Raw genomic sequence first — 24,674 nt, forward strand, 5'->3', positions numbered from 1 at the left:
CAATGCTTTATGGAAGTGAAAATGTAGATGTTCAGTAGAGTACAAAGTTATTGTTTCTGTTTTATAAAATTTGACCCTGAGTAACTCTGACGCCTTCGAAGGCGGAGTGATGAAATCTTTAACTATACAGAAGGCTGGAAGTGGAATAAAAGTTCCAAGGGACTAGCTACGTCCCTTTAGAGTCCCTAAGCAAGAAAAAGCAAAGACCCACAAAAAAACTGGAGGGGATAGTTTCTAGTATTTTTTCAATATACGTCGTTCAAGTGCACCAGTCTGGTAAAAACAAATGACACTATAACTGTCGAAAAGATACAGTATGAAAAGCTTCGTTGAATTTTAAATGGCTGCTCTTGCAAAGGCCAATATCATGAACTCACCCGTAGGGTAAAAACTTCCAGCAGCAACCAAGGTCTGATCTGTGGCTGTGGAGCAGCTGATGTGATGACCACGGGATCTTCGCCCACCCACTCAGTGAAGTCAATGACCTGAGATCAGAAAATATGCGTTACAGATATGCAAAAGCATTTATTTAAGTATTCGAAAACTTTTACTGTGAAATAAATAAAGAGAATGGAAGGTGTTATATAGCCAGGCTACATTGGCAGGCAGAAAACAAAAGTAAGGTACATATGGTGCATTAAGATCATTCGTATTCATTGCAAAAGCGAGCTGATACTGTACTTGTAAGCAAAGGGTCTAGGTATCTCAATCTGTTCAGCCATTATCATAGTTAGCTACTTTGAAGAGGTGTTAACTAAAAGATGAACGCTGTCACTCTCTGTATTTCCTTCTTTTTCACTCCCCAGCCATTTTAATTTAATTCAGACAAGACTAGGCTTTTTCGAAGGGGAAACTCCTATGCCAGTTTACTTAGAAAGTATATGCGTTCTACACGGAAGCAAAATGATAAGTCGGACACAGAAAGAGTTTTGATATACTAAAATAATGCCGGTGATATGTAATGTAATTCAAATATTAGTGGCTTTCACAAACAGTAAAATATAAAGGCATTTTCAGAGGGAACCCGCAGACTGGAGGTAGATTTTGGAATCAAGGAATTAGAGTTAAATCTCATCTATATCTTAAATGGTAGGTCTTCATAGAGAAAACTTACAAGAAATTATCAACTTAATTCAAGTGAAGCATAAGCAAGAGAGCTCTTTCCTTAACAAGTCATGAAATCTTGAACAGAGCGAGAAAATACATTGAACAAACCTACTGGCCTATTTGCTATAACTGCCGGCCTTGGTTATTCTGAAATATGAATCAGTGGTTTACAAAAGTTCTTTGTGATTTAATTTTTTTATGTTAGTTCTGTGAGAAAAGGATCAGATTAACTGTGTCCTTACTTACCTCTCGACTTTCCTTCGTTGGTGTGAAGTCCATGGGGCTGAAGTGAATTTTCTGTAGAAAAAAAAGAGTATGAGATATATATATATATATATATGTATGTATATATACATATGTATAAATATTTATATATATATATATATATATATATATATATATATATATATATATATATATATATATATATATATGATTATTATCACTTTTGTACGTGATTCATTTATCACACATTACCATTTCAAGCCAATGGCTTGAAATAAAGTCAAAACCGGTCAGGACCTACACCCAACCTGTTTCTTATTTTTCACCTGTGGTAATGTGTGATATATATATATATATATATATATATATATATATATATATATATATATATATATATGTATGTCTATCTATCTGAATATGATATATATAAATACAAGTGTATATATATATATATATATATATATATATATATATATATATATATATATATATATATATATATATGTGTGTGTGTGTGTGTGTGTATGGGAAATGTCAATTATTCAGTTATACGTAGCTTGCATATCTGTGTTTGTTTGCCCTAATCATTCCTTGTTATTTAATCCTTGGCAAATAGTCTTAATGTCCGTCTATTTGTACCACTATTTAGGATTCAACCGAAGAACGAGTCGCAGAGCCAGCGGGCAACTCGCTAAGGTTTTTGTGAATGATTAATGTTGTAAGATTACTGTTATCACAGCATAAGCAAGGGTGACATTACTGCCATTTAGGGTTGTTTCGGTCTCTTGACGTAGAAGTCGGGAAGTGTGACTGACTTTAAGGGTAATGTTTTATATGATACCAGAACCTTAATGATATTTCTTGTCAGAAGTTAGAGCAGTTTGTCTGGGTGATTGTGTAGGTTAGTGGTTTCCAACCTTTTCCGAACGGCACATTCTCTACGTCTGTACTTGTTTTATAAATTTATCAGTGTGTCAGAAATTTTCATATCTGAAAGTAAGCAAGATTCCATTAGGTTATTAAATGATTACAATAAGAACTTAGAGGTCGTTAAGTAGACAATATACTACAGAAAATATAAAAAGGTTGATTTATGCGTCAGAATTCTACTTATTCTTTTTCGTCATATCAGTTTCTTTACTGGGTTTAACGATTTTTTTTCGTGGCGAGACATTAAATTTTCTCAAATACTGAGCTGTGGACTGTATTGTTTCTGACTTTCTGAGAATTAACCATCATTTCCAAAAAGAACTGTAAGTCACTTGATGACGATGGCCATTGCTGTACTGTATGGGGGCGGTAAAATAAGACTTAATATTCGCTCTTTGAATGTTTTATGTTATTCTTTACCGGACCTTGACCTTGAGCATGCTTTTTTGGCCTACCTCTTCCTCTTCTACCAAGGGCAACGAGGCACACTCACATCACGAGAAACCCACCTTTTTCATGAGGTCACCAATCACACCGTCCCACGAACCATCTTCAAGCTTATGACCCCAGGTGGAGTACTCCTTTGGCTCCACAGTGAAGTTCAAGGTCTTCTGGAGAATCTCCAAGATAACGTTCGAGTAACCGACCATCTCCACCAGCGAACCTTCGCTCGATCTTTTAATTTCGAGCACCCTTGGTTTCTGAAAGTAGATTTATAACGTGTATGTATATGAAGATTTATGTATATATATATATATATATATATATATATATATATATATATATATATAAAATGCAATACCACTAAACTTAATTTTTATATTTCTATCACTCTGTTTCACTTTCCTTCGTGGTTTTGCATTTATTTATGTATTCATCATATTCCATATTTTCGTGATTCAGTCATACATACATACATACACACACATATATATATGTATATATATTATATATATATATATATATATATATATATATATATATATATATATATATATATATATATATATATATATATATATATATATATATATATATATATATATATATATATATATATAAAGACATGAAGGATATCAAGTCCGGAATCTTAAACTCAGAATTTGGTAGAATTTATGACGTAGGAATTAGGTTAAAATACCCAAAGTTTTAATTGGCAAACCCGTGCAGAAAGCAAAGTTACAACAAGGCAGCTGGGGTCACGCAACTCGGAGCAGGTTACGTGACTGACTTTAATAGTAATTCTTAATATTTTGACTTCAAATTGCCAATGCTTTCATCGTGGGTGTCATGGTATCCGTTTGAATCGTAAGGACTTGAAACTAAACTAAAATAAAGTAGCAGCAGATTTCAAGGGGAGACACGTAACCACCAGGGTTTGAAATCTATCGATTTTACATATCCTATCTCAGACTTTCTGGTAAATCAGGATACAAGCACATTTTACTCTGCTCTGTAACTCGATAATTGGTTATTCCATGGGAAGACTTGGCAACTACAGAATTGGAGGGAAGTTATTTTGTAACATTTAATTTAACATTTTCTCTGAAATCCACCTGTTTCGTGAAGCAATTAAGAACCATAAAACTCTTTACTTTCGGACTGTTAGCGATTATGAGATTGGCAAATTCTTTTGGCCAAATGACACGGAAGCTTGTGTTTAGACCCATAATGCAAAATTAGTCTTTCAACTGATCTCGTAGTTACTTTCGTACATTTGACTGCCTTTAATGTGTGAAAAGGAGTTTCTCTCTCTAATCTTTGTGAAGACGTTGTATATTGCCTTTTCTAAGTATGTGAAAAAGAGTTTTACGAGAGGTAGAATATGGCCTTACTTTACAACCGGAGAGAAATCGCTCAGTTACCATCACGTTCGAGTTGGAGAAAAATCTTAGTTTGCTTCAGTAAGTTCTCAAGTTGTTTCCTTTCAAAATTTGAACTCCTTTTTTGTTTTTTTGTTTTCACAGCCAAGGGTTAACGTTTCCTTTACACTTGATAATCCGTTGAACACGTAACTAATTCAAATCTACAACATTAATTATTAAATTACAACTTCAACTCAGTTGTTATGAGCAGCACTTATTGGTAAATGACTCGAATTATTTCATTATATAATATATCTCCTAATAAGCACCGAAGAAAATATAAATATGATTTGTTGGTAACGATACAATGTACGTACAGAGTAAAATTCGTTTTCAAGATTTTAGCTATTTACAGATGGATTTTACACTAATAGTACGCCAGGACATAATTTTCAAGAGAGAGAGAGAGAGAGAGAGAGAGAGAGAGAGAGAGAGAGAGAGAGAGAGAGAGAGAGAGAGAGAGAGAGAGAGAGAGAGCGCTAAAATACCTTTATAACTAGTGAGATTTCCTATGGTCATGTTACAAATTGTTTTTACCCGTCGAAAGGCTGATTCCAGTTCTTTCTTTAAACTTGAAGAAGTTGATGATTATAGATGGGGCCAGTGTTTACAGCAGTGAATAGCTGGTGGCAATAATGAATCGTCTTAAACGTTTAAGAATAATCTCTATTTAACGACAAGGACGCCATACATATTGCAGAATTGGCATTATTACGGCCAAAAATAATGTAGTTGGTGACAGTGTGCTGACATTCATCTACAATAACCATTATTAGAGATAATGACCCTGTTAACTGGCAATAAGTTTCGTGACCTAACATTTGGAAATATAGTTGCAATGCTATTACATACATAATTACATATCTTAAGGAGAAACAAGGTTTATCATAATTGCAATATTTGTTTACCAGTTCTCTTTACATGTCGATAGCAGTCACACTCATCATAACCAACAAAAAATACACTTGTGATACACTTCGCTTATTCCCTGATGGCATTTAGTGGTCGTTATAAATATTTGAAATACTAAAAGCTACTTGCACTATGCAAAGCGCATTCACTGGTGACAAAAGTTTATCGGAATACGTAAAATATATTAGTCGCTTAATTTATGTAAGTGAGTTGCTGATAGTGAGGGTTTATCTTTGTGTAGAGTAAACCTATTTTTTGTCAACTTGAATAATTCATTGAAGGTTGGAATTGTTCATTAAAAATACAAGACATTAATTGGCTGATAAGAGTTTGTACAGTGTAAGAACAGTAATAAAAATATAATAGATTTTATAAGAAATATATTGGTTAAATTCACTACATGCGTAGGATGACAACTACCATGGATAACTGAACACTTCGTTGGTGGCAATATTAACCAGACCTTGTTATTAACTATACTTACGTTAATGACACCGATAATGAGCTGGCGGGCCATGAAATTCGCCGACTCCCTTGGGAAGATGGGTTTCGTGACCCTTAGGCCTGAGGTCTTCGTCCATCTGATGGAAGTTATTATTATTAATATTATTATTATTATTGGCCATTTTTATTGGCTGTCGAAGCCTGGGGTGGGGGTGGGGTTATTATTATTATTATGGACCATTTTTGGGGTGGGGTGGGGTGGGGTGGGGTGGGGTGGGGTGGGGTGGGTGGCGAATTGTATTGGCTGGGAATGGAATGACCTATCTGGGAAAATCTGGCTGACCAACGTAATCGATGATCGGTTGGCGCCAGGTCCCCAGAGTTTTGGTCATACGGAGCGCCGCCTAAAGTAGTTTCGACAACCAACGAAAAGTCGCCAATAATTTTTGTAACCCCGCTTACGGGTATAAATATGGCATAGTTACTATTATTATTATTATTATTATTACTGGAAGCAATTGCTGTATCAACGGTATTTAGCTTGTAGCGAGCCTTATCCATTCCTCTTATTGTATTCTTCTCCTCTGCAGGTAGGTGTCATAAGAAATTTCCAAAGGACATGGAGAGATATTCCGCTTTCGTTGTTTATTTTGCACAAGCAGGTGCTCCTCTAATGAGAGAATGTACGAAATTTGAAGATGCACAGGTATTTATAGAATCATTCCAGCCTTCCTGCTATAAATGACTGTTCACCTCTTAACTTCATATATCCCCTCATTAGATGAGCACCTGCGTGTGCGTCGAGGCATGAGAGTAAAATAAACAACGAAAGCAAATTATCTCTCCGTGTCCTTTGGAAATTATTATGTCACCTACCTGCAGACGAGAAGAATATATAATAAGAAACAGCAATTGTTTTTAACAACACTGCCCTAAAAGAGGGACTGCTTCCATATTATTATTATTATTATTATTATTATTATTATTATTATTATTATTATTATTATTATTATTATTATTATTATTTCAAAGTCTCACACACTGGTACGGAACAAGTAAAAAAGGCCTTAATTTATAAAAAGGGGGAAAAAACAGAATGTTAAATAATGTTCAAGTGTGAGAAGGGGAATATAATCCATATCTTTATTTTTCCATAGAAATGGAAGAGTACATATGAATTGTTCATATGTGAGATATGGCTATGGGGAGAAAATGGAAAAGATGTAGAATGCCCCACACGTGAAAAATACGAGAAAAATATAGTGCCCACAAGAAGAAGTAAAAAAAAAAAAAAGATAGCTGGAAGGTGAAAAAGACAAAATATAGTTTTCATAAGTGAAATAAACTTATATGTGAAAGAAATATATTGCTATGTGAAAAACAAAGCCGTAATGAGAAATTAACAATGAATGTACAGTAGATACCACAAATGTGAGAAAAACGCAGATTGCCCAAATGTAAAGAAAAATGCATTGCCCAAATGTGAGGAAAAAATGTGTTATCCACGTTCAATAAATATCGATATGTGAAAAAAGGGGTATATATCCACTGGAATGAAAAGAAACAGTTTCAATAGATAAGGAATAAAGTACTCAAAAGTGTACAGACATTGACCAACAAATCTGACTACTTCTTATAGTTTCCTTTATTTTCATATGTCGCGCATTTGTTTAATGGTATATGCAATCATTTTGATATTTTTTTTCGTTAGCATCTGATATATTTTTGCTTGCTTTTAGACGGGCGTGGACGTATAATACTCAATTTTCATAAAAAAAAAAACAAATTACAGAAATATTCTTCGATTACTGCATCTTACTATGCAACGTGTTTTTATTTATTCATAATAAAACAGTTTTATTGGATAAATATCTCTGCTTGTGCATGAAGTAAGTAAATAAAAAACAAGTCCTTGTGTCCTTTTCCATATCCTGTTGTGACAACAAATTATTTGTTCAGTTGGCTTTCACTGTTTTGATGATATAACCTTTACGATAAGAAAGCAAAACACCGCACTCTTTTCCCGGTGGCAAATTCCTGAGATGTATGCTAGTATTGTAACTACCCCGGTTTTTTGCCATGCCTCTAAGTTAGGTTAGGTTTGGTTGCATTGGTACCTTCATGCTAATTTGGGTGTGGGAAACATAATGAGATTATTTTCAAGAAAATTCTATGGTTAGTCTTTAAGATATGGCGTCCCGCTTTTTTCAGGGAAAGGTCTCGGAACTATAGGCTACATCTTGGAAAAATGCTTCCCGGTAACTTAGCCGTCAAAATGAGATAAACTGTCAAGCTGATCCCGTAGCTTGGATATAACTTCCCTCTTAGTACAGTGCCCGCTTTATAAACCACTTTAATAAGTATCAATAATTCCTAGGGCAAATTAGCCATCTAAACACGGCGCACTTACTTTCCGATGACCTGGAAAAAGCGTGTCCCGTCCCCTGGGGAGATGAGAGTGTAGGCGACCCAGTCTCCTGCCCGATGGAGAGACGGACGCAGAAGGATCGAGATGCTGTCTTCCTCCAGAGTATTCGCTAGTTTCTGGTTGCTGGCTACGTTGTCTAAGACCACGAAGTACCACGTCGTTATCTGCGAGTTCGGGGAAGTCAGAATTCCTTTGTTTAATGGAACGTTTGTGAATTTAATGAATTTGCATTGCCATTCATCTTTTGTTGAACACATTCATTTCATAAGGATCTACATAGGTTTTAGAATGTTTGGTGACTGCTTAAATACTTTATCCAAGTCAAACTCGGTGGTAAAATACTTTCTGGACTGACGAAAAGTTTCGCATCGTAACGAAACTGGAAATACGAGGTGCGTTAGAGAGTTCCATGTTGTGGAAGTGAATAATCAAGAAATCAGAGGCCGTTTCAAAATAACTTTCTATGTCTCGTCAAACATTTATTTTTGTAACCTCGTTCACTTTCTAAAAGAACGAATAATTTTCTTTTCCGCAGCTCTATATGACCTCGTTCCTCATTGTAGTCAATTCTGTAGATGATTTTACGTTCATTTTTTTTTCCTTATCATCATGGTGGTTTGCCATTTATTATCCATTTCAGTAAGCGCGAGTCATCGTTTTTCTCAAATATCTTTCAAAATATTTATTTGATCGAAATGGCACTTTGATACATTGTACAAGGCACCTCCCGCTAATTTTTGGTAATATAGTGCATTGTCAAATGGTGTTAGGGCGTTTATTCTTGACTTTTAAAGGCAAATCCGCATGAGTCAGCAGGACTAATCTACGCAATCGAACGTCCGCTATCCCCCATAGACAGGAAAGTGGGGGCGGAGATGGAGACGCTGGGAAAGTGGGTTGAGGGAGGGATGAGGAGGGGAAGGGAGAGGGAGGGACGGTATGAGGATAAAGGACGTTCGATTGCAAGTCAAGAGTAAACGCCTTAACTAACACCATTTGACAATGCACTATATTACCAAAAATTAGCAGGAGGCGTCTTGTACACTGTCAAAGTACCATTTCGATCAAATAAATATTTTGAAAGATATTTGAGAAAAACAATGACTCGCGCACCCTGAAATGGATAGTAGCAATTATTCAATGCCAACATTCTTCGAAATTTCAGACTGCCGTGAAAACGCAGTTAAGCCGAGTCTTTTCAACAATCAAACCAGTCATCACATTGTTAAGTCTTCAATGTCGTATTGCATCATGAGAATATACCTATTGAACTCCTCAAGTTTTTACTATAGAACTGATAAATCTTCCACGAGTTGCAGTTATATATACTTGAAGTCATGCAGTGAAAAGCCAAAGATAAAAGAAGAAATATTTCTTATGCAAATGAATAATGAAAAAAACTTTAAAAACTTACCCCTATATTTATAACATCCATGTACTGGCGCCTCTGGAAGTGGAAAGAAAAGTCATTCCAGGTTATCTAAGATATGGAAAAATTAGGTGATTGGATATAAACCGTAAAATAATTAAATTTACGCCACGAAGCTTATTTCTGTAGACGGGGAGTAAATATCACCTGAGTGAAAATTTGAGATAAGTGTAGAGCACACAACCATGCAATTGCCAAGGATGGAAGAATTAGTATAACAGATGAAAATTAAAACAAAAATGAAGTGATTAAAAACAGATTTTCTCCGTTCACGCTGGTTGAATCGCGAGAAAAGTTGCCCTTGTGATCGACAATTCGTTTATTTTTCTTAACCTTCACACGAATTTAAGGTTAAGACTTTTGTGTTGTATAATTTTTTTTTTTTTAATTTGTCGAGATGTAGCCATCGCTCACACAACTCCGTACGGCAGGGGTTCCCAACCTGAGGTATATGTACCACATTTGTACTATCTAGGGGGTACACTGGATCCGAGAGAACAGCCAGTACTGAGCAATACATGATGTAATCTGCGTTGAGATTGCACAGTGTCGCGTCTTGTTTTTTTCATTTCTTCATTTTAGTAAGCAAATCTTTTACTTAAGTTATATCAAGAATAGGGTGAATACCATTTGTTTTTCACTATTACGGAACTTCCCGCGGCTGCAATCTGTACCCGTACGGGCCCTGAAAAGATCCAGTCTACACAAACAGATTTCATAATGCAGTCTACACAAACAGATTTCATAATGCAATCTTTCATAAAAAATTATATCAATGTCAATTTCACTGTTTTTTTCTTTTTTACACATTTCATGTCAATTTCACTGTTTTTCTTTTTCAATGCAATTCTTAAAATGGGGGGTAAGGTTATTAACCTTGCCGTGGTATCGCAGTTTCAAGGAATTTGCCTTTGAAGAGTTGGACTCAAGTAGCAAAATGAGATTAGCTACTGAAGTTTAGTACAAGAAAAGTTATCAATGGTTGGTCATTAAAGGGAACAGATCAGGTAGAGTGTATGGCATACAATCCAGCTACATTGTCAGAACTGAAAAGGCTAAGGTGTTCATACCAAATGGAATTGAACCTTTCTTGGAATCAGACCCTTTTGAATTTAGCCTTCATAAGATGTATAGGGGTTATCTGAACTCACGAAATAAATGAAATATGACGAGAAATACCAAATGGATTAAACTGAAATCAGGGGTTATCCGCCAGTGAAACAAGAGTGAACATATTTTTAGCTATATCGCATCAGACTTGGAGGTTTCGTTTCCATAAGTCTTGCAAGCCTGACTGTTGATTTATGAAATTTAGACTGTCAAACCAACATTGGGGTACTCTTGGTCATTCGGAGATTAAGACAGTGAAAAGAGGAAATTGGAGGGGTAGATGAAGTAAAAATGTCAGAAGGCGGAACTTGGAGAAAATCTCAAAGTTATACTGTGAAATAACAGTTAAGAGAGTTTGGACAGCAAGACTGGAAAAAGGAGACTGAATGGAGTTAAAGTAAAAGGCTAAAATTGAGGTGCAGCTAGGAGCCAAAGGGACGCTGCAAACACCCTGAATAGCGCATACTGTGCACCAAGTGAGGTGTAGGCCTACTAACGACACTCCCCCCGAACGTAGAAGTTTGACCTTAAGAGAATTCCCAGATTCCCAGCGAACAACTCATCTGTCCTAACGGTCGGACAGAGACAATTAAACCGTAGTTTTAAGGAAATGTGGTTCTTGAAATATTGCCTTTTTAGATAAGATGATTTAACACCTGAAAAATACGAAAAAGATTTCTGGTGTGTTAAAAGATACTAAATGGTCAAATATAAGCATAACAACCGATATGGATGGATGGTACTGAAGGCAGATAAGCCGTAGCCCACAATAAGCAAAAAGTAAAACAAACACCTTACAGTACAGGTTAGTGTAAATGAAGCCTTCTTAAGCATAAATTGCGTAGGGAGAATAGGAAACAAGTTTGGTCTAGCAGTGTTCGTAGTGGGTAAAATGACTTAATTTGAATAACCAAGATCATTCAAGATGTGGACTCGCCGACAATTATCTGTATGTCAGGTGACACATACCGTAACAACTATGGTGATCATGTCATCTGAGGAACCATAGACAATGAACTGATCTGCGCTGAGGTAACCTTCGGTGGGTCCTAAATGCGTCAGGAATTTGTGGAGGTTCGGCCACAGCTCGATCTGGATATAGCGGGAACATAACATGTTGGCGACAGTGTCAAGACCCTTAACTGAAATAGAAAAATATTGTAGTTTCGAGTTATTTTTGTGATTAGGTTGGCACATTTATTGGTCGTCATGATTAATGCAGTTATTTTGGGCAGTTACATTAGACACCAGTTAAGCTTCATTAATACGAGCAAGCCATTAATGTCAAATGAAATATTTTTCTCCATGTTTATATTTCAGGATATCGATGCTGTAGATTCATCTCAAAGATATCTTTGATTTTGCATTTACTGTGAATAAAATATGAATAGATGAGGAATTATCCAATGGAGTATTTATGTCGATGATAAAACAAATATACTGTAAATGAAATAGTGGAATTGTCTGTGAATGTTACACCAGTCATCTTTGACAAGGGAGAGATTCCGTTATTAAAATTAATTTATTTCTGGAAACCTTCAGCTCCATACCCACAACTCCTTTGGTGACGAGATGAACGTCGACGTGGCCAGTAACAGTCAAGATATCAATGAGAAAATGGCCCAGTTTCGCCCCAGCATCCGGCTCAGGTTTTGGGGTCAGCGTTAGTTTCACCCTGTCGGAACTCGACGGAGGGAGTTCGTTTGCGCTCCCATCTGTATTCGGGAGTAAAGAGGTTGTTATAATTACTCATGTCGCTGTTGTTGCTTTCATTATAAATAAAAGACTAGTGACGTAGACAGTTAGGTTCCACGAGGACAGAAAGCCTGATGTGAAGGAACGTTAATTGGAGTCACAATTGGCAAGGAGCAAGAAACTAATGAAGTAGGATTTAAGTTTGGTGAATTGGATACAAATAATTCTTGAAAAAATGGTAAAATAATTAAAAGAAGAATCAAGCAGAAGTATATAGATGCATAAGTAACAGATAACTTAATTGCAATGTACAGCACATAAGTTTCAAACAGATGAAGAAATCAAGTGCGACAGGCACCACAGAAGTGTAACTTTGATAAGAAGGTCAGTATAACAAATTAAATAAAAATGACTTGAGATCAGAACCTAAAGGAAATATAAGTCAAGGGCAAATGCAGTTCAAGAGTTTACTCATCAAAATGTAGTACAGGAAGAAAGGAATAAATGACTTGAGGTAACTGTTCTAGACTTGATATTTTAGAGGTAAAGAAAACTATTAATTCAAAGCACCTGAAAATGGATAAGAGATAAAACTAATGCCTTAAAAATAAATTTATGATGGAATATGAGTCTATACAACTAAATCATGATTACCCGAGTGCTATTTCTGCATTCACTGTAAAAAGATTGACCCTCTGAGCTGCATTCATGTTAGGTTCAGTTGTGCTAAAAGTAGAGACACTTTTTTTTTGAGTAACTGGAAAAGTAGACACTTTTTTTTTTGAGTAACTGGAAAAGTAGACACTTTTTTTTTGAGTAACTGGAAAAGTAGACACTTTTTTTTTTGAGTAACTGGAAAAGTAGACACTTTTTTTTTTGAGTAACTGGAAAAGTAGACACTTTTTTTTTGAGTAACTGGAAAAGTAGACACTTTTTTTTGAGTAACTGAAAACCTTTTTTTTTTGAGTAACTGGAAAAGTTCCACTTTTTTTTGAGTAACTGGATGACACTTTTTTTTTGAGTAACTGGAGTCACAAAACAATTAGAAGGAGCAAGAAACCACTATTCCATGCATCTTTGAAGGAATCAAAAAGGCAAAAAGGCATTAAAGAACCCAAAAAGATTTAAAATGCTTTGCCTATGATCGAAATTGACACTAGTCTTCATCATACTTTGCAGAAAAGAGTTCAGAAGTATCACTACCTTAATATTATCTCTTGTGCACTGTCTTGTACGCTTTCGCTGGACTCGGTTCCAGTGATTTTGATTTCAAGAAATTTAGGTGCAAAGTCCAGCACTGGTCTACTTTCAGCTTTCAGCACTAAAGACTGAAAAGGGCAAGTTGAAGTGGTTGGACAGCCAGATAAAGCGATCCAGAAAATAAAGGCGATGACTACAAAGATCTAAAGGTGAAAATTAGAGGAACCCTCAAAACTGGATTAAAAATTGATAGTTAGAGAGGTTGGACAACAAGACTGAAGGAAGGCAGCTGAAAGGAGGCAGAAGTAAAAGGCTAAAATGTGGATGAACTTAGGGTTCACTGGACCTGAATTAACCTCTTGAGCAAATTACAAAGAAATTCAAATTCAGTGCTTAGTGGAAAGTTATGTACTATAGCAGATGGTGCCAAACACAGATATAAGGCATCAACGTCTACAACTGTGCACCATATGCAATACTTACTAGCTGCGGATCTTGGATATCTGCAATCGAGACGTGTATCTTCGTTACCAACTGCAACGCCGTTATATAACGAAACATCTCCTCCCGCTCCACTTACAGAAACTTTCGCCTTCTTGTCAAGTTGAGAAACAGTAGAAGACCTGTAATTTTCCTCCTTTGTATTTCTCACTGAGAAAAGTCCTTCCATTGCCAGCTTCGTAGTTTATGTAATTAGGTCTAGGGGGCGTGGCTAAACTGACGTACTGAAATTCCGCTGACCAGCCGTATCGTTCCATTGCGGCCGCTCTTTTCTCTTCGTTTAATTGTGTTGAACTGAGAGCCGAGAGCAGAATCATTGTCATCCATAGCAAGGTACACCAAAGGCTTTTCATACTGTCGTTTATGTTAATATATTTGAGGCGATGAGTAGCATCACAGTCGGAATGGCCGTAGCTGTTCTAATGATTGCTTCTTCCTCCCTTTTCAGCCGTACAAACCTTGACGGGGAAAATAAAGAGGAAATGTGATATTAATCTTGACATGTCTTTCCATTTATGTCAGTTTTTCAAAAAGAACTTTCAAATTATAAATTTCAGCTTCAAATGATTTGCAATCTTAAGTAAAGAACGTCAGAGAATCTATTTTGAAGGACAATTCTTTCTATTTAGAACTATGTTACTGAGTAATAACTTATTTTTTTTACTTTCATTTTACCTTTTAGTTGAAAAATTCTTCAAAGATCCCGCTGCCGTATGATCTTTTAGAAACTGAAAACTTTTAGTAGACTTCAGTTCACTGGCATGGTTACTTTCACGTGGATAAGATTTATTTAGTCACGCTAATAAAAATGAAGTTTAATAAATAATCGTGATTGTAGGACTTCAGATTCATATGTATATGTGGTTCTTTTATGTTTCATGTCCATTTACTTTACGTATTAAATGTATGTCATTCCAATGATTCATTTAGTAATGACTGAACCTTTAGGTGCCTGGCAGTTTTAGTAAATGAAGCACCTCGGTGAATTTGCCAACTCCACTAAATAATATTTCGGTGTTTCCTTCATCCCAATTTACTGATAATAACGCATCGAACACACAGTGATTATGATACTGGCCAGTTTACTTGCTACTAGGTCTGAGCATTGCATTGTGTTACGTTAGGTCTTGCTGGTTATCGCCAGGTGATGTTTAAAAGTTCAGAAGTCAATGAACCTTTTAGATTTGTTTTTGCTAAGACTGTCAAATTTGTTTTTACGTCCTACATAAGTTTTGGGAACTCTCTATCTTTAATGCATTTAACATTAATTTTCCTTTATTCTGTCGTGTAAGTTTTTATTCTCCGTTCATTTTTATGTTTTGCTTTTACAAATAAAGTGCTTCAGTGTTGCTCATCTTTCTTGAGTCGCATTGTGGAACTTATACATAACTTCTTGTTGATTTTTTTTAATTAGCAAAAAAATTATAAAAGTTTTTCACTGTGAACTTTTCACTTCATAAGTAGAGAAAAATACAGTTTAGGAGGGCATATGAATTTATTACTCGCAGGTTTAGGGGTTTAGGGAAGGAGTGACAGAAACATATTCCTTTGGTCTTGAAGTCTAAAGGGACAAAGAAAAAATGGATTTGGGAAAGAGTGAAGGGAATCAAGGAGAGGATTTGATCCTGAATGGACTGAAATACTGAATGCTAGTGATTAAAAGCCAACATGTGGAGTGATCAACCTGTTACCAATGAAACTTCTGGACCTATAGATGATGTGGTTGTGCAATGAGTTACGATTTTCTTTAGATGTCATCTTAGGTTAAACAGGTCCCACAATTTCTTTAAGGAAAAGAAGTTTCCCCACAAAACATTTAAATTCTCAAACCACAACTTCAGAAAATGCAAATCTTACAAATGTTATTTCCCTAAATCCATCATAATCGTAATCAGACGTCAAAGTGACAAATGGAAATGTAAAATGTCTTCAGAAAATGTAAATATGTTATTCCTAAATGTCCTGAATACCTAAACCAGTTAATCTCGCCCTCAATAAGTATTACATGTGACAAATTGTTGTAGTCACACTTTCTGAAGAGGGCAGCGTTCCGCCAAGATGTTAAACCACAGAAAGGCGTCAATAAGACTTCGTAACCGTAGCCGTCCTTCGGTCTTGGGTTGATTTTTTGGACGTTGATAAGAAGAAAGCAAGTTGTGTCACAATTTGACACACCTCGTTTTCAGGTCCTTATATCTGCGTCAGGTAAGAACAGATTTTACCGTGGTAAACGGGAAGGATTATTGGACATCCCATTCAATCGAAGCGTAACCGCTTCTGGCATGCTCCTTGCTAAAATAGAGCTAAACCTGTTTTCCGCAACGCGTGTAGTCTTGCCAAACGCGACTTAGCTAAAACAGGATACAGAACCAATCGATCGAATGAGAAGGGGATAAGATATAATAAACAGTATTCGTCAACTCCTTTGGATTTTCGGTCTTCATGTTAACCTGTGACACTCCCACCGTTTAGATAAACCCATTCTTTTTTTAAAGGCAGGTGAGGAAAAGCTTAGTTCAAAGCTTCTCTTTATTTAAGGTCTTGCGGCCAGCTTAAGGTCTAAGAAGCGTGGTTTGGGGGTAAAACTCTGGAAGGTTTTACAAAGAACACTATTACCCAGAAACCTACTCTATTTTTTTTTTTTGGTTTCCTCGGCGTCATATTCCCTTCCTCCTTTTCTTGTCTTTTTATTGTTTTCATTTCAACAGTATTCTTCCTTGCAAAACTGAACCCACTAACGCTCGTTATACCTGCACAGGCAAAACTGTGCAGGTATAACTGAATCATCTTTGAAGGGAGGCCATCACACCTTACCTTATGTTCAACAGGCGTGGGGCAATGCAGAGGCGAGGTTCGCCAGGGGAACCAATCCTGAGTAGGGAATTCTGTACTGTCCAGTACAGCAGCTTTACTAAGCCTAACGCCGAGGTCTGCCCCCAGTGATCTCGTATCTCCAACGATGTGGATCAGTGGATGACCAAAATGCAACTTAAACAAGCCATTGTTGAATTTTTAACACTCATTGCAGAGCTGAAACATCATCACCAAGAAAAATTACACTGGAAGCACCAACAACATTGAACTTCAACCTGCAGCAGTCATACAAGAAATCACACCAACAGAACGCCCCCCTGAGTAATGTCTTAAATACTCATGCAAAGGTACCCAAGATGTCTATCTGTTACTGCATCCCCCTTTGCCTTTTCTGTTTAAAATGGTAAAATCATATTTGTACCTTTTCTGTGAAAACAAGCCATTCTTACCCTCTTGAAAATAAGAGTAAATTTCCAATTACTTGGTTAAAGAACATAAGGAATTTACAATGCGGTTTACTGAATCATTACCGGACACGAGAGAGAGAGAGAGAGAGAGAGGCTAGCCATACTTTCATAGTCCTAATCTTTTGTTTGATTTATGGAATTATTAACTTGCTCTGCCGCAACTTTACGGATATGTCTAGTTTCGACCGGGAAAGAGTGAGGTAATTCGATCATCGAGGCGATGAACTCGCAAAGAAAATGATTTTCTTCGGGGGTACTGGGTCCTCAGATACGTATCCAAGAAGTTAAGTGACGTTATGCTACAAAAATAATGTCCACACACATATATAAACATTTATATCTATATATATTATATATACATATATATATATATTATATTTCTATATATACATATATATACACATATATAATGTATAATGTTTATATATAGCATATATATATATATATATACAAACATATATAATGTTTATATAATATATTATATATAAAAGTATATATATATATATATATATATATATATATATATATATATATATATATATATATATATATATATATATATATATATATATATATTTGAATACTGTAATACTACAGTATAATATATATATATATATATATATATATATATATATATATATATATATATATATATATATATATATTATACTGTAGTATTACAGTAAAAGACATTCAAATATATATATATATATATATATATATATATATATATATGTATGTATGTATGTATGTACTGTATATGTACTGTATATATATATACTATATATAAACATTATACAGGCACTCACAACATTATAAAAACAATAATCTACAGTTTTTACAGACGTCGAAAACGCTTATGGCGCATATTTTTCCTTCGACAGAATCTATTTGATTGATAACGAGTCACAAACATTGGCCAGGGTTGATTATCGAAATTTATTTATCCAGCACAGGGGTGAGTTGACAAATCTGAGCCACTGAACCTTCGAAATTTGAACTTACATGAGTCACAATACACTTTTTGTAACTTTCAAATCTTTAAAGTTTTCCAGAAGCAGGTGTTACACAATTCGGTAATTATAAATCTCACCAGACACATGTCACTTGTTCTAACTTCTAAGTCGTGTATATACCAAATGATAAGGAACAAAAATTCGATAATCTATTCAAGAATGAAGGGGGGAAAGAGGACGAAAATCATTCAATAAAAATATAAAAGAGAGAATCACAGAGAGGAAAGTATCTCATCAGAGATCGCAGGTTGGGTGGATTGCAGAGAGAGAGAGAGAGAGAGAGAGAGAGAGAGAGAGAGAGAGAGAGAGAGAGAGAGAGAGAGAGAGAGAAAGGCCATTGGATCAGTCACTATTTTATTGATTTCAGAACTTCTCCGAAGTTGTTCAAACTTCACTATCTTGAGGTCCTCATTTCACCTTGCTCACTTATTTCCGATGTAAAATTATGTATCTGAATTCTAAAATAAAATTTTGTAACAACTATAACTACAACACTATAGAATTATATGATCATAGTCTCACGGATTTTAGTTAATGTCCCTTATTTAACAGTTTCATGCAGCATGAAGATATAATTTAAATTTTGACTATTTGTCCATTTTCAACATTAAATTACTGCAGATATTTGCTCCCGAACTCATCAGTTTTTCAGACGTATTTGGTTTCAAAATGTTAGGGTTCTTACAAAGGTTCTTACAAACAGCAATCGAAAACTTATTCCTATTATGATTCATGATATGTTCATAAACACTAAAAATTAATAATTAACTTTGGAAACATCCTCAGAGCGGAATCAACATTTCGACAAGAACACCTTAAAGACAAGAAATCGTTAGACACTGAAATACAGATGAAAAGGAAAAACCTTTGAAACACTATAAGAGAGAATCTTTATAAGAGTTTGAATACCTCTTCCTCGTAGGCCCAAACAGCATTTACGAAAATCCACTTAAAAATAAATGGAGATTGGCCCATGCATGTGAGAGGTCTCTCTGAATTGAATAGCTTCTTAGCTGACGTGACGCCCTGATGGAATCACTTAGCATAGGTTTTTATTCATTTATATTCATTCGCAGTTCTGTCGTTAGAACTTTTCTCCAGGGCACAGAGAACGAAATATCTGAAACTCTTTCTATAGCTATTGCTTAGAATATTTTGGAATAACAACAATATATAGCCATCGGCATATGAATATCTTCATTGTCATTTTGTCTTTGTTAGAGATAATAAGTTACGCAAAAAACACATTCAACAAGTAAAACACACACGCACATATTTCTTCATCGCAATCGATATTCATATAGTATATGCTATATATAAACTGTATGCCACGGCCCACGTATCTTTCATGTATGTATGTAAATGAGTGAGTGCAGATGGTGTCTGTGTGTGTGTGGGTGTATCGGTGCCAGAAAGGAATAGAACAAGGCTAACTATAACCTGACGAAAATAAAAACTTCAGATTTCAAATACACCTTCAAGAGGACTGACACATAGTTTGAGACACTGACAGAGTGACAGCACAAACAACTGAGTTACATAAAAGAGTTTTTATAAGAAATTGAATATCAGTCAGGAAATTCAGAAAAAATCCGGATGTTTCAAACAATGTAAAATGCCAGATTTTGGGGAAGGTAGTTTATTTTGGCCAGGAAACTGAAAACTGAGCCACCTTGCATGGTAAGACTTGTATATGGAGTGCTGACAACTTCAGACTCTAAAGAGGGTTAACTATATACTCTGTCTAAGGAAAGATATATATATATATGTATATTTACATACATGCATACACTATATTAATCAATAACTGTTAATTAAAGGACGAAATTGAGAAAGAGACCTGATACGTATTATAAATCAACTAACTATAAATCACAATTAATTATCACCAATATGGACACACACACACACACACACACCACACCACACCACACTTATAATGTATAAAACTTTTATTTCGGCCCAGAAACTAAGCCGCGGCCCATGAAACTTTTTCAGCCACGTCCCGGTGGTGGCCTGTGTTGTTGGCACTTCGGAATGCCAGACGCACGATCATTAACGTTAACCTTAAATAAAATAAAAACAAGAGCCAGGCTGAAATTTGGTAATTTGATGACTAGCGATGATCAACGTACCAACTTGCAGCCCTGAAAAACAGTTTTTAAGATCTGAAAGGTAAACATAAAAACGGACAGACAAAAAGCCAAAAGTTTTCTTTTACGGAAGACAAAAACAAACCACCTTGTAATACAGGTATGGAGCAAAACTTCCACAGCCAAAGAAGGTTAACAACTTTTTAGGATACTTACTAAAACGGAAAGAGAAATAGTGTAGATATATGTATATTTATATACATACATATACGCATGCTAATCAATAACCGTTAATTAAAAGACGAAATTGGAAACACCAGCTGATACGTTTTATAAATCAACTAACAATAAAATCACCGTTAATTATCACCAATATGGACACACGCACACATACACACCCACACCATATAATGTATAACAATTCTAATTCCTAGCATAATCTAATTTTGCTTTTTCAGTCAATAAAGGCTATTTGGACTTGGACAATTCTGAATGCTACCTTTACATTATCGTTATATCAAGAGCCAGCAGGAAATAATGAAAGGTAGCAGTACCAAGAGTGAAAAACAGTTTCGAAATTTCAAAGGTAAACGAAAAAAAAAAGTAAAATACAGAACAAGTTAAGTATATCTTAGTTTAACCAGACCACTGAGCTGATTAACAGCTCTCCTATATTAATGCCTTTGGATTAGACTTATTTTATGGCTAAAACCAATCGGTTGAACATAGCAGCTTATTGTGGAATCCGAACTCATTATAGCGAGAAATGAATTTCTATCACCAGAAATAAATTCCTCTAACTCTTCATCAGCCGGCCGGGGGAATTGAACTCCGGCCTAGCCAAACGGCCTAACCAAGAAGCAATTGGTCCACGGCCAAGAATTGCACTTGAAGGATAAATGCTAAAAACGGAAACGAAACTACTAAGCAGTCTGTTACATAGTTACTAAGTTTTCAGCAACACGTTTCGTAAGCCAGTTATCTAGCTTATATTGTCCATGATTGCTAATATTAAACACACTACTTATGTTTATTGTGCTAGATTCTATAATGTTTCTATTAATAATATCTCTACAAAATAAAATTTCCTTTGAATTTTTCCAATTAACTGCAGGATCAAAACTGTCCATATGTAGAAAGAGGGCACTCGATGTATTCTTACATTGTACCCTGATAAGGGGTTATCAAAAATACACGAAAACGCTAGGTAATGCTGCCCTTCACTCCTGATATACAATCTCCACGTGTTGCTTGTGATCGTTTAACATTATCATTATAGTTTTCATTATTATGATATACATATATACATACACACACATATATATATAAACCACTGTTTTTATTATATAACAACTATATATATATATATATATATATATATATATATATATATATATATATATATATATATATATATATATATATATATATATATATATATATATATATATATATATATATATATATATATATATATATATATATATATATATATATATATATGGGTATGTTAAGTCTGTGTATAAATATGTGAAGTAACGCTTCTGGGTTTCTAGAAATTATTATTATATTTTACGGATAACTCCAAAAGGTTATGAATTTGTTTAGTAAGTTTCCATAAAACAAAATGTCCAAATAAAAAAAAATTTACGTCAGGGTAGTAAAAAAAAGCCGCAAAACTGAATATATAATGACAGTATAAGTAATAAAAATTTAGAAAATTCCTGAAAAATCACTAGGAGAGGAAACAAGTAAAAAATGGGCCGAAGTTTTTTCGGCGCAATCGAGTTTTCTGTACAGCCGCTACAGCGTGCAATCAAGGCCACCAAAGATATTTCTGTCTTCCGGTGGTCTCGCAATAATGTTGTATGAGCCGCAGCCCATGAAACTTTAACCACGACACGGTAGTGGCCTATCCTATATCGTTGCCAGAAGCACGATTTTGGCTAACTTTAACCATAACTAAAATAAAAACTACTGAGGCTAGAGGTCTGGAGTTTGGAATGTTTGATGATTGGAGGGTGGATGATCAACATAGCCAATTTGCAGCCCTCTAGCCTCAGTAGTTTTTCAGATCTGAGGGCGGGCAGAAAAAGTGCGGACAGAATCAAGTGCGGACGGATAGGCAAAGACGGCACAATAATTTTCTTTTACAGAAAACTAAACGGGGTCTAAAACTTCCTTCACGCAAGGCACCTTGCATTCAAGAATTTACGTTCAAGAATAGATCTCATTGCTCAACCAAGGTTTTGAGAGCACTCGTTATGTGTTTATCTTTTGGTTGATATTATTATTATTATTATTATTATTATTTAAGTAGATGAAGCCTATTCACATGGAACAAGCACACCAAAGGGGCCATTGACATGAAATTTAAGCTTCCAAAAACGTTGGTTTCAACCTCTCACCGCAGACTCCACAATGCAGCAGTAACTGGTCTTGTTGCAGAGCCAGTGATATTTCATCGCCCTGGGGTAGATTCGAACCCGCGACATCTGAGTGGCGTCCACGACACTAACTACTATAACAGCGGACCATGATTCTCCATTAAATATCGATATAGCAGCCAGTTCAGCTTAACACGAATAGAATGAGGGAATTCTGGGTATCCCCATATAAAAAGGAGAATTAATGATTCTGTAAAATGATGAATGTCAGATTTACAATTATGTGCGACCATTTTTTCATCTACTTAATAATTTTATGACTGTTTATTTCCTAGGTTATAGATTTGACTTCAGGGAATATAATAACTTTACACGTACTTACTGTATACTTTCCTAAAATTAGCCCACTAATTTTCAAAGAAGTTTATTGGACTAATTAAAGTCTGATTTACTCTATTACAAAAGGGAAGAGCGCTTTAATTGGTAATTTTTCTAATTATATTGTTTATATATACTGACACACTTATATATATATATATATAAATAATAATATATATATATATATTGAGGGTATACATATATAATATATATAATTTTTGTATATTATAGTTCTGGATTTGCATATATATATATATACATACATACTGTATATATAGTGGATTCCCTATTAGCAGTTCTGGATTTGGAATTTCTCTGTGGAACATATATATACATTATTCGCCTCAAAATTCGCCTATTCGCGGTATTTTTCATAGAGAAATATTCACAAATTACTGTGTTTTCACATGATTTTTGTGACTAAATGCGCTATTTGTGATAAACCTTTAAAAATATTCAGGTATAAGCATTTTTAGAGGGTTTTTTTTGTGTTTTGAACTATCAAAATAGGCAGTTATAAGAGTTTTTAGAGGGGTTTTAAGTATTTGAGGGGGGGATAGTGGTATGCATCCCCGCAAATACCGAGAATCGACTATAGATTATATACACACACATATATATGTATTATATAAAATATATATATATATATATATATATATATATATATATATATATATATATATATATATATATATATATATATATATATATATATATATATATATACTATATATATATATATACAATTATATATACATATATATATACACACATATTATATATATTATATATATATATATATATATATATATATATATATATATATATATATATATATATATATATATATATATAAATATATTTATATAAAAATAACCTGAAATACCCTCACAAAAATGTGTCTTAGCTTTGATATCCTAGAAATATTGCTAATCCTTAAATCATATGACAGTGACTTTGGTATGTAACTCTAGCAAGAGAGATTTACGTTATATCTCAAAGAAAATAGAACACTCCACGTTGCTTATTTAGATGGCAAAGATTTCTTCGGAATGGTAATTATTTTGTGAACATGCGATGCGCTAGGAAATGCTGTTGTTTCGGAATTTGTGTTGAAAGCAAGTTACCTTCTCGTTAATTACGCTTTGTTTTCATTCAGGATGTTTCGAAACTAATTTCCTTTTATCACAGATACTGCTGCAAAGCCAGACTACCGGTATGGTTATGATAACTAAGAGTTTACTGGTCTGGGGTTATATAAATGAACATTGTCAGGGTATGTTTTGTCTATAAAATATCTAACATCAATTAAATATCGTTTCCCGATAATAATAATAAAAATAATAATAATAATAATAATAATAATAATAATAATAATAATAATAATAATAATAATTTTTACTATTATTATTATTAGTCTGTAATCATCGCATACTACCTCCAGGAGTGTTTTGAGGAAAAATTATCTTCCAAACATCTGTTCTATAATTTAGACCCAGGGTCAAAATTATTATTTTTTTTTTAACTTTCATTCATGTGTATTTGTTTTTAATTTTTTTTTATTGTAACCCTCCCCTCCCTTGACTTAAGTCGTATATAGGACTTGGTTAGGTTTACGTCAACATAAAGTAAATAAATATATGAATCAACAATTATCAAAGAAAATTTTTTCA

The 24,674-nt window shown here is 34.6% G+C and overlaps 1 protein-coding gene across 1 annotated transcript in view; it reads right to left on the bottom strand.

Annotated features, from left to right (window-relative positions):
• Positions 1 to 24,674, bottom strand: part of LOC136833733 (glutamate receptor ionotropic, delta-1-like) — a 46,823-nt gene that overhangs the window by 11,228 nt on the left and 10,921 nt on the right. Inside the window, exons 2-11 of the mRNA XM_067095950.1 lie at positions 14,522 to 14,574; positions 13,829 to 14,304; positions 12,001 to 12,165; positions 11,420 to 11,592; positions 9,326 to 9,358; positions 7,894 to 8,075; positions 5,524 to 5,620; positions 2,772 to 2,963; positions 1,354 to 1,404; positions 378 to 485 (exon numbers count right to left, since the gene is read on the bottom strand). Coding sequence (XP_066952051.1) covers positions 378 to 485; positions 1,354 to 1,404; positions 2,772 to 2,963; positions 5,524 to 5,620; positions 7,894 to 8,075; positions 9,326 to 9,358; positions 11,420 to 11,592; positions 12,001 to 12,165; positions 13,829 to 14,015 — 1,188 coding nt within the window. The 5' untranslated portion in view covers positions 14,016 to 14,304; positions 14,522 to 14,574. The remainder of the gene's footprint in view (positions 1 to 377; positions 486 to 1,353; positions 1,405 to 2,771; positions 2,964 to 5,523; positions 5,621 to 7,893; positions 8,076 to 9,325; positions 9,359 to 11,419; positions 11,593 to 12,000; positions 12,166 to 13,828; positions 14,305 to 14,521; positions 14,575 to 24,674) is intronic.

Source organism: Macrobrachium rosenbergii, chromosome 52, assembly GCF_040412425.1.
Source record: "Macrobrachium rosenbergii isolate ZJJX-2024 chromosome 52, ASM4041242v1, whole genome shotgun sequence".
NCBI classification, from domain to species: domain Eukaryota; kingdom Metazoa; phylum Arthropoda; class Malacostraca; order Decapoda; family Palaemonidae; genus Macrobrachium; species Macrobrachium rosenbergii.